We start from the raw sequence: 12,921 nt of genomic DNA on the forward strand, positions 1-12,921 counted from the left end.
ATCTTGGGTATTCTAAGTTTCTGGGCTAATATCTGCTTATCAGTGAGTGCATATCTAGTGACTTCTTTTGTGATTGGGTTACCTCACTAAGGATGATGTTTTTTCATTTTTTAGATAGTGATTATACCCTGGTTATTCCCTTTTGAAATAAGGAAGTATTTAATATCATTATTATTCTATAGGAGTCCACAACTGAGAGACATTTGATGTTAATAGACTTTTGTTTTTTAAAAGAGATTGGGTATTTTAAAGAAATTGAATATTTAAGGGTTTGTATTTTTCAAGGCTGTGAGACTTTTTTTTTAAGTTTGTAAAATATTTTGTACTGTAGTATCAATATTCATGTCTGACCTTGGGGATGGGCAGGACAAGGAAGGTTGTGGTTTAACAGTGAGTTATTTGTGTGTCACGTTGACCAGAGTTGAGTTATGCTGGCTAATTTTATGTCAACTTGGTACAAGTTAGAGTCATTAAAGAAAAAGGAGACTCAAATGCATTCATAGCATCAGGCCTTAAGTGAGCCTGTAGGGCATGTTCTTAATTAGTGACTGATGTGGGGCCACACTTGGGCTGGAGGTCCTGGGTTATTTAAGAAAGCAGGCTCAGAAAGCCAGTGCAGAGAGAGAGTAAACAGCATTCCTCCACATTTTGCTTTCTGCATCAGCTCCTGCTTCCCCAGCTTCCTGCCCTATTTGAATTCCCACCCTGACTTCCTTTGATGATGAACAGTGATGGGACACAGTGATGAACAGTGATGCCCCCCCCTAAATTATTTTTGGTCATGGTGTTTTATCACAGCAATAGTAATATTAATTAAGACACTTCTCTAAGTCGCTTTTGATTGTAGTGTTTTATCATAGCAACAGGCAAATAACACTAATATATGGCACGTAAACCATTATCATTCCTCCTTATAGTCCCAGCCCCCACTGTTTTCCCTCACCAACAAAAAGGGTTTCTGCCAGCAGTGTTGTAAGTTGTAGGAAGCACGTAGGTACTTGTGCTCACAGATAAGCACTAGAGGAACCAGGAATGCCAAACAGTTAAACATAAAGAGTTATCTTTTCAAAAGAAGAGATGTATAACCTTTTTCTTTTCTTTTTTTTTTTAAGGCCAGAAGGCTGGGAACGGATGTGGTTAATAGCCTGGCAACATCTGTTCTATCTGTATGGCCAGGCAACACTGGCTCCCACAGACTTATGTTTATCTCAGTCAATCTTTGGTGCTATCTTCCCAGAGACCCTTATCATGAGCATTGTTTACCTTGAGCCTTCTTCCTTAGTTAATTTATAGAACCCATCTTTATGGAAGATGTCAATTGTGTTTTACAAGAGTTTCAATGTAATCATGTTTTAAGCTTTGCTGTACACATGGGCTTGGGTTTAATTATCATCAGAAAATATTTTCCAAACTGTGCTGTGCTTAAATATGCCTAAAATAAACTGTCCAGTGTCAGATTTTCAAAGTTTGAACCTTAATCAGCTACTGAGTCCTGTTTAACCAGACTTTCTTTTGCCTCACAGGGACATCCTGCTGGCTGTGGTGTTTGTAGAGACTCCCACAGCAAATCAAAGAATGAGACTGGCTATCTTAAGTCCCAGACAGGGAAATTTAAAGTCTTTCAAGGAAGGACAATCTCTACAACAACTTGGGTAGTTGTATTCTTCCCATTGATATCAGCTTTGTGAAAATCTAGGAAGTTTCATAGATCAAGGAGAATGCCCAGTCTCTTGTCTGATTTGCTTTCTAGAGAAGAGATGATGGTGCCTGCTCAGTAGTCAAATGGTTTTCTGGTGCTTCTTTGGGGAGAGTGAAAGCCTTTTCTGATGTGGAATCACTTTTGAAATAAGGCTATTCTTCAGCTAAGGCTATCTGATGTGGTAACATCAGGCACAGTGGAGACCACACAGTGTGACCAAGAGTAACTCCAAAAGCAACAGCAGCAGCTTGGTGACTAAGTGCCTCTTCATACTTTTTAAACTGCACTTAGTGATATTTTTTAAGTACATTTTTTTTTCTTTTTGGATGCGTACCCATAGGGTTAGAACAAAATATTGCTTGAAGGGAGCCAATTAAAATTTTAGCTTTATCTGGGCATAGTAGCATACACCTTAAAATATTCCTTGGGTTGGAGATGGAGAGCCATAGACATTAAAAGAAACAAAAAATATGTATTTGGTGATGCCGGCCTGTAATTACAGTACTTAGGAGGCTGAAGCAAGAGGATCTAGATTTCCAGATTAGCCTAATGTACATACCAAGACTTTGTCTCAGAAATGTATCAAGAAAGAAATAAAAGAAAAAGAGAAAACACTAGAATAAAGTCACTTGTAAACTTTTAATGGAAAAGTCAGTATTGTTAATTTAAGAGTTGTTATACAGCAATGAGAAAACATTTGTAAATTTCTAAAATGATCAAATATATGTATAATTTAATAAAGTAAGGCTCACGGATTCCTAAAGAAGGAAGTATGGGAAGATTGTAAGAGCCAGAAATCATGGATATCTGAAGCAAAGCATTATTTGCTGAACATGATTAAATCATTGCACACACGAATTCACAGTGGCTTTGACTTGCATGTATAATATCTGTCCAAGATCAAACAAGCCGCAACACCAACATGGTTGGGAGAAAGGTTCATGAAGTCCTGCCCCTATCTAAGGAGCTACTAGGAACTGATGGATGCTTAGGGATGCAGAGGAAGTTTTTGTCAGGGATGTGGCTGCTAAGAAACTACTCATGCAGAGGGTCCAACACCCATGCTTATACAAGAAGCACCTAGCGAACTCTATACAAAATGATCAAAGTCCGTGAAAGTGGGAGCAAAGAGTGTTGTGATCAAAGGGGGAAAGAATGGGTAGCTGATTCGGTCACAACACAGTATATACAGTATGAAATTCTCAATTAAAATATGAGAAGAAAGGAAATGGTTAATAAACTTTAGACTATTCAACCAAAGTAGGAATTAGAGTTTAATGACTACAAAATACCTTGTGTTTTCTAGAAACTTCACTCTTGTCAACACCCTAAATTGTATGCTCCTCTCCCATGCAACTAAAAATTTAATATGCTTTATATTTTGTTTCCTTGGACTTTCATTTTTTACACATGTCAATTAACTAAACATATTATATTACAGTAGTAATTATTATTACAGCTCACATTTGTATATACAATACTTACATTAAAACCTAATAAAATAACTAGGATTCTTAGGTCATAAAGGTGGAAGGAAATAACAGTCTGTGTGTCACTGAAATCATAAACTAATAAACAGGATACTTTTTGGCCTCATAAGTATAAATTCTAAAATACTATCATTCACAAAGTCAGTTCCTTGGTCAATCCAAATTCATGTATTTTCTTGGTATTCAAACCAAGGACCCTTAAAATATCTGCATTCACTAGAATATTCTCAGCTAAAATTAAACTACACCTCAACTAGAAACAGTATGAATGAGAGAATAATGGATATAAAAAATGTAATTATGGTACTTGCTGTACAAACTTTTCATGAGCAGAGTTTATATTCATGTATGAGAATACTCTCTTTTGTTTGTGAGCACTGACATTTTGTGAAGGTGTAGATATATAATGACTTATAAAGATTGTCCATACATATGAACAAGACTTACTTAAAAAGAAGGAAACCAAGTTACCACAACTTTGTTTACCTGTTCAGCATTTTGTGTTATGTGGAGAGTGCTTGGTGCACAAGTAGATATTTTCAGAGTTGGAGAATGGAGCTCCTGTTGAGAAAAACAAAACATTCAGAAATTGTTTCTGACCCCTGCACTTTAAAAGTCTTCAGTTACTGAGATTGCTAGCCCATTCAATTGAATGGATGAGGTGTCCTTTATAATAATAATCTTATTAGTCACAAATAAGAACATTGTGTGTAGGCTTTCTTTGATGATGTCTATCCAAAGGACACATTTACTGAATTACTTGGACAACTTTTAAAGTAACCTAATAATAAAATAATATCTAGAGCACTTTTATAGCAACACCATCCTGTATTATTAAGTTTTCTTTTTTTCTTCTTTGACAACTGTGCTAAAATATACCACAATAGTATTATATGTATGCTGTGGAGCAAATGAAAATTTCATAGAGCAAAAACAAATAAAAAAATTATCAAACTAATAGATGAAACTACCTTTGAAAAGTTGACTATTACACTTAGTTTACTTCAACTTGACTCCATTAGACTTTATCTGCTCTGCTACCAGCTTAATTCTGGAGTGAGCGATGCTGTTTTAAAATGATTCACAAAAGGGAATGAAGGTAGTATTCACAATGATTAGGCAAAATGATTTCTGTGCTATCATTGTTTATATTTCTCCCAAAGTTAGGAAAGATGCACTGCCTCATTAGTGAGTACAGAGAAATTTTTTTCATGGCACTGGGGATCAAACCTACGACCTCATATGTTCCTCAGAGGCTTAACATTGAGCAACTCCCCCATCACTAGATCACACAGACTTGATAGTATTACTCAAGCTCCTCACACCTTCCCATAATTTATAGAGGATTGACATATAATTTATAGAGGATATGTTCCCACAAACAGAAAAAAATGTTTTCTAAGAAAGGGATAATTAAAATTAGCATCACAGGTATACAAGGTTAACACTGACAGTTTATCAGAAGCCAAGACACTTGCTCAAACTGAAGAACGTTCTGGAATCTTGGGCACTATTTTTATCATCTTCCCCTTTCTTTATTTTAACTTCAAATACTATAGATCTGGTAATTTCTGGATGCCTCTAAATAGGTTCCTGGGTTTCCTGCTAGAAGCTAAAAGCTCTTCAGATGAATGCAGAAGATTACAGACTGTAAAGCAAACAGGTACATATACTTCACTTCAGAAAAAACGATTCCAAATACAACCATGTGCTAATGGATCATGCCCACAGATCATGGAGAAAAGGTGAGATTTGGGGGTTTTGTTTTGTTCTACATGAACATAATTCTGTTTTATTTTTTTTAAAGATTAGCAAGATGTTTTACTAGCATATTAACTATACAAAGTAAGTGGTTTCATCATGATAGTCACACGCCTATACTGTAATTAAGTAATATTTATCCCCTTTATTAATCCTGGAAACAGTCATTTCCTGTTCCATAAGAAGTGAAAAAAAATGTGAAAGAATCAAAGAAGAGCATTTCATAATTTTAAGGTCACACCAAGAAGAATTTATTTTTTAGTAGACTTTCTAAGTGTTTAGCTTTGTATAAATCACACACACACACACACACACACACACACACACACACAGAGAGAGTATATATATATATATATATATATATATATATATATATATATATATATTACATAGAGCATTCATATTAGAATCATTAATTCAATGAGCAGTGATATTTTTGGTTCATGAGTCCTTTTTAGAGCCTTTCATTCCTGATAAGTAGTTTAAGGCACAGATGAGGTGCTTGGTTATCATGGTATAGTAGAAAGATGCCTGGGCTAGGAGTCAGGATCCTTGGTTTGGAACCTAGGTATAGTACTACTCAGATTGTGATATTGGTTATCTCATGTCTCTTCCATGAGCTTCAGTTTCTGCATGTGGGAATTTACATATAGTTGTTGTGTAAGTGTGGCTTAGACAATCCTTAATCTCTGTTCTATTTCTGATATTATATAAACAAAGGAGATACCTTTTCACTTATTTTTGCATTTTGGTTCTATATTGAGAAAATAATTTTAAATCATTTAAGCTTGTCAATCTTGTGTTCCTTTGATAATAAGAATGTTGTTAATGCTGATGATGGTGCTAACAAATATTAAAATTTTGCTATATAAAACATCTTTTATAGAGCTTTGAAATTGAATACCTAAAACAACCTCATAAAGAAGGTAACAGTATAACTCTATTAGACTTATAAGTCGTTTTATACAAAACAGCCTAATTTGAATAGATGATAATTATAGAGATATTATTAGGTACTAGAATTCAACAACAATAACAATGACTCCAGAAATCATGCTTTTAATCCCTCTATATTTTGCCACATTTAAACTTGCTTAATTATATTTTCAGTTTTACAAATTGTAGAATCTACTTATAAGATAAATTGTGATTAGATATTACATGAGGAGCCTAAATATTTTTTATTTCTCTCTTTCATATTAGTTCTTGTGGAAAGTAACACTTACATTTTTAGCTCTTGGAGAATAAGTAGAAGTCTTTGTGCATGCTTGAAAAAGTGCTCCACCACTATGTTATATCCTGGCTATTGATTTCTGTGGTAGAATTTTAGTATGTATGCCAGGCTGGCCTCATGATCCCCCTACTTTAGTCACAGCATGCTGGATAGGTGTGCATCATCATACCCAGTTACAAAGCAAGTTTAGTAATTTTGAAAACATTGCACATACTTAAAAGTGATTTCATGAGGAGAAAACCCTGATTAAAAGATTTAAGCTGCTCTAAATTCAACAAAGGTTATCTGCAGACTGCATGATATATCTGAAGAGTATAGCCATGGGCTCTAAATCAAATAGCACACTAAAGTTCTATTTACCACTTATGTCAGTTAATCCCCTTAATAGTTCAGGATGGTTCCACTTTTTCATATAAAATATACACTATATTATTGAGTCATCTAGTCTTCTGCCTCAGAAATGATAACCATTACCTTGCTTTCAACTTACTTTACACAGAATTCTGGTAAAATCAGTGTTCATCATTACACAGGCTAGATCTGGTATGAAACCCAGGTCTGTTTGTCCTGTGCTGCCTCAAGTAAAGCTTTTTTAGCTTTTTACAAAGTTGTAACAGTGTTCTTCCTTCTCTTCCTCATTTACTTTTTATAAAGTAGACACTGCATTGACAATTTTAAAATCAAAGTGGGTTGAAATCAGTTGGCTTTCTGAGAGAATTTCACCACATCACTCAAGATAATTTTCTGCATCTTAGCACATACTATATCAGAGCCAAGAACTTTGGTTTCCAGTAGAGAATTCACTATTCACAAAAATGTATCCATTTTCAGCTGTTAAAATAGATATGTGTTTTTCAGAGTTAAATCAGTTGAAGTATAAATGGCCCAAGTTTCTCAGTTATTTACTCTAATCACAGTGCTTTTCAGTATCACAGTGCAATGGAAAAAGAAAGAAAATTAGAAGCTGGCAAGCTGCTATTTCCCTCTAGACCTACAAAACATAGGCTAAGTTCTGAATTTAAGGATTATTTGAGAAATGAAATTAAGTATCAGAATAGATGGTTTTTTATTCCCTAATATATTTTTATGCTGTTCTATGTTGATAATGATACCATAGTCAACAAGTGACTTATAATAAAAATAGAAACATGTTTAAAGTGAAACACTTCATTATGTAATAAAAATTAACTTAAGTAGACAATAAAATGAAAATCTCAAAAGTGTCTAAATTCAATGATTCATGATTCCTTAAAATAGCTGTGTTATTGTCTTGGACTGTTGGAATATTGGATTTTTTTAATTTGGTTTTTTCAAGGAGCAGTGTATCTAGTAATCTCAGCTGGTCTTGAACTTGCTACAGAGCCAAGAATAACTTTGAACTTTTGATTCCCAAATGTACATATGGAGCACACACAGTTTCTGTGGGTATTGGATATCACACACGGGGATTTGTGCATGCCAGGCAAGGACTCTACCAACTGAACTCTATCTCCAGCCCTCTTTATGTACATGCAATGTATATTACCTGTTATGTAACAGAGTAGTCTAACAATTAACAGAGCATAATCTCTATTCTTTTCAAACTTATAATTGGGCAGCAGATAAAAATTTATACATCGCAGTGAAGTAAGAATTATAAGGAGTTACTACAGGAGCTTCATGTGTTAAGAGGTGAAGTCAACCTTGGGTAATTGAAGATTGGATCACAAGAAAACATAAGAGGAGCCTATCAAATGTCACAACAGTTTTGTTATGTATTGGTGAGAGGTGTAGAAACTGGGGGCTTATTTACAGAATGGTAGCTTATGCTTTGTCTGAAGCACAGGGTAGTAGAATAGAATTTCAAGAAAACAGGCCATAAGGAGCAGATCAAGAGTAGATCTGAAACTCAAACAAAGAAATTTATAGGCTGAATGTCACCAAAAGTCTAATGGGGAGAAGAATGAGGTGAGGTATTTGTAAAAAAAAAAAAAACCTGAAGAATGTTTTTTCTAGAAAAGACATTTTAGGTGTAATTAAATTTATTATGAACTTAAAATAGTTTTTGTGTTGCAATTTTCACATCTGATCCAGTCACTTTTGCAAAATTTTGATCAAGTACAAAAATAGGTTAATGTAAAAATTATTTTATTTTGGCTCACAGTTTCAGAAAGCTTGCAGATGTGTGTGATTAAAAAGAACAAGGTGACTGGGCAGTGGTGGCACACGCCTTTAATCCCAGCACTTGGGAGGTAGAGGTAGGCAGATTTCTGAGTTCGAGGCCAGCCTGGTCTACAGAGTGAGTTCCAGGACAACCAGGGCAAGGCATAGAAAACCTGTCTCAAAAAAACAAATAATAACAATTACAACAACAAAAGACAAAAAGAACAGGGTGGCAAGATCCTGTGGTGGAAGAAAGTTGATCACACTATGAGAGAAAGGGAGAGAAAGAGGTGGGGAGAGAGGAGGGGGGAGGGGGAGATAGGAAGGAGGGAGGGATGGGGAGAGGAGGAGGGAGACAGGAGGGAGACAGGAAGGAGGGAGAGAGAGAGAGAAAATTTATTCAGGAACTGGATAGGGATAATATTCACTGAAGAACCTATCCAAAATGACCTTATTCTTTTAGTCAGGCCAAATTTCCTTCAAAGTTTCTAGACTCTTCAAAATATAGCGCTTCAATGCAGGAATGGATATTTAAAACACGAGCTTGTGGTTGCCATTTCATAATTAAAGCACAATAATATCCGAGCTAAAGTTTGTGGAAGAAGATAAATGGGTAAATCCATATGAAGCAAAGCCTTTCATTACAAAGTTACAAATGTGAGTACAGTGTCACTGTCCTTCAGAGTCCAGAAGAGGGCTCCAGATCCCATTACAGATGGTTGTGAGCCACCATGTCCTTGCTGGGAATTGAGCTCAGGACCTCTGGAAGAGGAGCCAGTGTTCATAACTGCTGAGCCATCTCTCCAGCAAAGCTGAGAAGAAGGGCAATCTTGTAGGAGGACCAGCAATCTCAATTAATCTGGACCCCCGAGATCTCTCAAACACTGGACCACCAAACAGACAGCATGCACCAACTGATATGAGGCCCTCAACACATACACAGCAGAGGACTGCTGGGTCTGTGTTCAGTCAGAAAAGATGCACCTAACCCTCAAGAGACTGGAGGCCTCAGGGAGTTTAGAGGTCAGGTGGGGTGGGGATGGGGGCATCCATGTGGAGATGGGGTGGGGTGAGGAGGAGGTATGGAATGTGGAACAGTGGGAGGATGGAGGGGGATGGGGAATGGAATATGGGATGTAAAAAATTAATTTAAAGGAAAGGAAAAAAATAGAAAGTTACAAATATAGTTTGGTTTGTGGATGAAAAGTTATAATAGTTTTTATAAGAGAATTTGGGTTCAAAACTAGTATGTCAAACCATTAGAGGATTATGGAATAAAATTTAATAAACAAAAGCGCTTCACCTGGACAGAATTTCATTATCAGTACAAGAACATGGAATATATCTAAAAGCAACCTAATTAATGTCTTCAAGCAACAATGGCTCAGGGAACTGACGCCATGACCAGTCAAAATACCTGCCCTTCAACATCACATGCCATAACAATTGTGACAAATATTTATCCATCAAAACCAGAAGCCAAATATAAACAAGTCGATTTCAGATACTCCATAAGGCCTAAGACCCAAAAAACTCATCGAATAACTTCCTTATATTTATTATTTTTAGTTTATGTGTTGTTCAGTTTTTTAAAAAGAAGCACTGTCTGACTTTCTAGTTTAATTTCTTTTTTTTGTTTTGGTTTTTTTTCTTGTTTGTCTATTTTTGTTGTTGTTTTTCAAGACAGGGTTTCTCTGTATAACCCTGGCTGTCCTGGAACTCACTCTGTAGACCAGGCTGGACTCAAACTCAGAATTCCACCTGCCTCTGCCTCCCAAGTACTGGGACGAATGGTGTGTGCCACCACGCCAGGCTCTGGTTTAATTTCAAAGAAGGCTTGTGCAAGAGTGACAGTCTGAAACAGCTCCAGTTAAGAACTACGTCTTTACAAAAAAACATATTCAGGAATTAGGGAAGCCATAATCATCTAAATGGAAGGAAAACCTGAGGAATGGAAGAGAAAGGGAAGAAAAGAAGGAACATAAAAGCAGGATAAAGAGAAAGAGAAAGCATACACGTTCTATTTTCCAGAACATATATTTCCATTCGTCATTGAGTCTTAATTTTAGAAATAATTTGTCAACCTTTAAGAGGTGTGAAGCCTGGGTGGCATAAGAGAGTAAAGAAGTATTATAGTACACAGTATTATGTGTGTCACCCTCTAGTAAATGCAAACTAATATAGCAGGCTACGTCTGTGGTGGCTGTAGGTAAAAAAATTCGGAGTAAGAAAAAAAAAAAACCTTAACAATGACTTTGTAAGGTCTGAATCAGGATGAATTATTTACAGAGCATGGAATGGAAATAACAACAGTGGAAGTAGGAAGGGTGGCAAAGTGAGTTTGCTTAGGAAACAGTCATATGGGTATCTGCAACAGAATGGAAAGCTGTAGCAAATAAAGGATAGACTAAAAAGCAGGATGGGAGGTCCCAAAATACTCCTTTGGCATCGTTAAAGACATTTTTGTGTCATTTAGATCCTAAACTTCACATGAAAATAAAGGGGGATCTTATTCTTTCAGTATTTCCATCAAAGTTATCCCAGGGCAGTTGGACCCTTGAAATAAATAAAAATTAATTTCTTGCATCATCATATATTTTGATTAAAAAAATCAGTAAACATAATGAGAAATATTTTAAAAATTAATTCTGAATGACAGAAAAATTTTCATTCCTGAGAAAGAACATATTTCAGATAGAATGGCATTTGTGCCACATTTTCTTAGAAAGTCTATTATGGCCTCAGATTTACTATGTAGCTAAGACTGGACTCAAGTTCATTGTGAACCTCCTACCTTGGGCTCCTGAATGAGGAGACTATATACCAAGTCTATCATATGGGTTTTTTTATGTTCATCTACATAGTCTTAGGTGGTTTATAATGGGTACATACAAAAATGGTGATGAAATACAACAATGAATCAGCTAGCATTAACTTTGTAATGTTAATGAGTCAAGTGCACATGCCAAGAATATTGCATATTGCTTTTACGTGTTGACCTGCAACTAACTGCTAGGTTTAAATCCCAATTTTAGTATGCACTAGCCTTATTCCAAAGGTTATATTCACTCCATTTCATGGTCCTGGTCTGTAAAAATGGAAATGATATAGAATTTCATTTACTGGATATCTTTATATATGCTTCATTCTATAATCAATACAGTCTGAAGAAAGTCATTTTCTTTTTTCTTTCTAAATAAATGAACAGAGGTTCTAACAAGTCCGGTGGCTTAAGCATTCAAGGCAATACAATACTTAACACTCACCTATGTGCCAGGTATTGTACTATGTGTTTTCTACTATATGTAATTCTATAACTGTAACAATAACCTATAAGTTCCTTTGTATTGTCGCCCCACTTTTTATGAGGAAAATGACAAATCCAGCTAATGAGTTCCTGAATCTGGTACTAAACTCAAACTTAAAATCTAAGCTACATTGTCTCAGATCCAGTCTACCACAGGCCGCCTGAATACTTACTATGTGAACATTTCAATCCTAAACATTTAGTGCCTACAGCTCTGCCTAAGACACTCCATAGAGAGCAAATTTTTAAGGAATTTTCTAAGTAACAGCTGTTTAGACTGTCAAATCTGAACTTCTTCAAGGATCTATATCTGGCTTTCACTTATCTCTTGGTGGATCTGGCCAAAGAGCTCAAGATATTCAAGCAACAGAGAAAAAAAAATAAATCAATTAGGTAGTAGAGAATATTATATGTACAGTGAAAGAGTTTTTTTCTATATATATTTGGAACTATACTGTAATGAACATGGAACTTCTTCATGATTTTTAATTTGAGTTTTAGATTTTTTTCTTAGAAGCAAATACATGATATTTCCCAACAAAGATCATGGGAGTATTATGGCCCTCTTGCCAGTCCCAATACTTAACAAGAATCACTGAAAGTAGAAGTATTGAGTTAGAATAGGTATAGGAACAAAAGTTTCAAAGGAGGTATTTTCATCTTTATAGTTCTTTTTTATTGAAAATAATTTCTTTCACACAATACATTCTGATCACAGTTTTCCCTCCACCATCCCCTCCCAGATCCTCCCCAACTCCCAGTCCTCCCAATTCCAGGCTTTCTTTCTATCCCTTTGGAAAAACAACCAAAATGTAATTAAAAACTTGACAAACTAAAGTAAAAAATAAATAAATAAATAAATAAATAGATAAATAAATAAATAAATAAGATTAAAAACACACACACCACAAAAACACAAAATCTGAAAACATAATATATTTAAAACTACCTGGCATTTACCCTGATGGAATTTCACAAAGTAAACTATTATTTGAATTTAGTCTCTGAAGAGTGTGGAGAACACTTGTTAGAACATTTCATAATCAGTATCATTATCAAACACCTGTCTTAGATTATTATTGAGATCTTTTCAATGCTTTAAAAAAAAAACATGTAAATACGAGCACCATTGTTTTTAAAGAGGAGACAAACAATTCATTCAATTAAAACTGAAGTCTATTATGTTGTCATGAAAGGAAAGAAAAAAGTAGTTCCATTCCTTTCTCTCTCTCTCTCTCTCTCTCTCTCTCTCTCTCTCTCTCTCTCTCTCTCTCTCTCTCTCTCTCTC

At 35.3% G+C, this 12,921-nt stretch overlaps 1 protein-coding gene across 1 annotated transcript in view; it reads right to left on the bottom strand.

Moving 5' to 3' along the window:
- Nucleotides 1–12,921, bottom strand: part of Pof1b (POF1B actin binding protein) — a 55,905-nt gene that overhangs the window by 38,172 nt on the left and 4,812 nt on the right. Inside the window, exon 3 of the mRNA XM_021188007.2 lies at nt 3,676–3,750. Coding sequence (XP_021043666.1) covers nt 3,676–3,750 — 75 coding nt within the window. The remainder of the gene's footprint in view (nt 1–3,675; nt 3,751–12,921) is intronic.

The sequence above is a fragment of the Mus pahari genome, chromosome X (assembly GCF_900095145.1).
Source record: "Mus pahari chromosome X, PAHARI_EIJ_v1.1, whole genome shotgun sequence".
Lineage (NCBI taxonomy): Eukaryota > Metazoa > Chordata > Mammalia > Rodentia > Muridae > Mus > Mus pahari.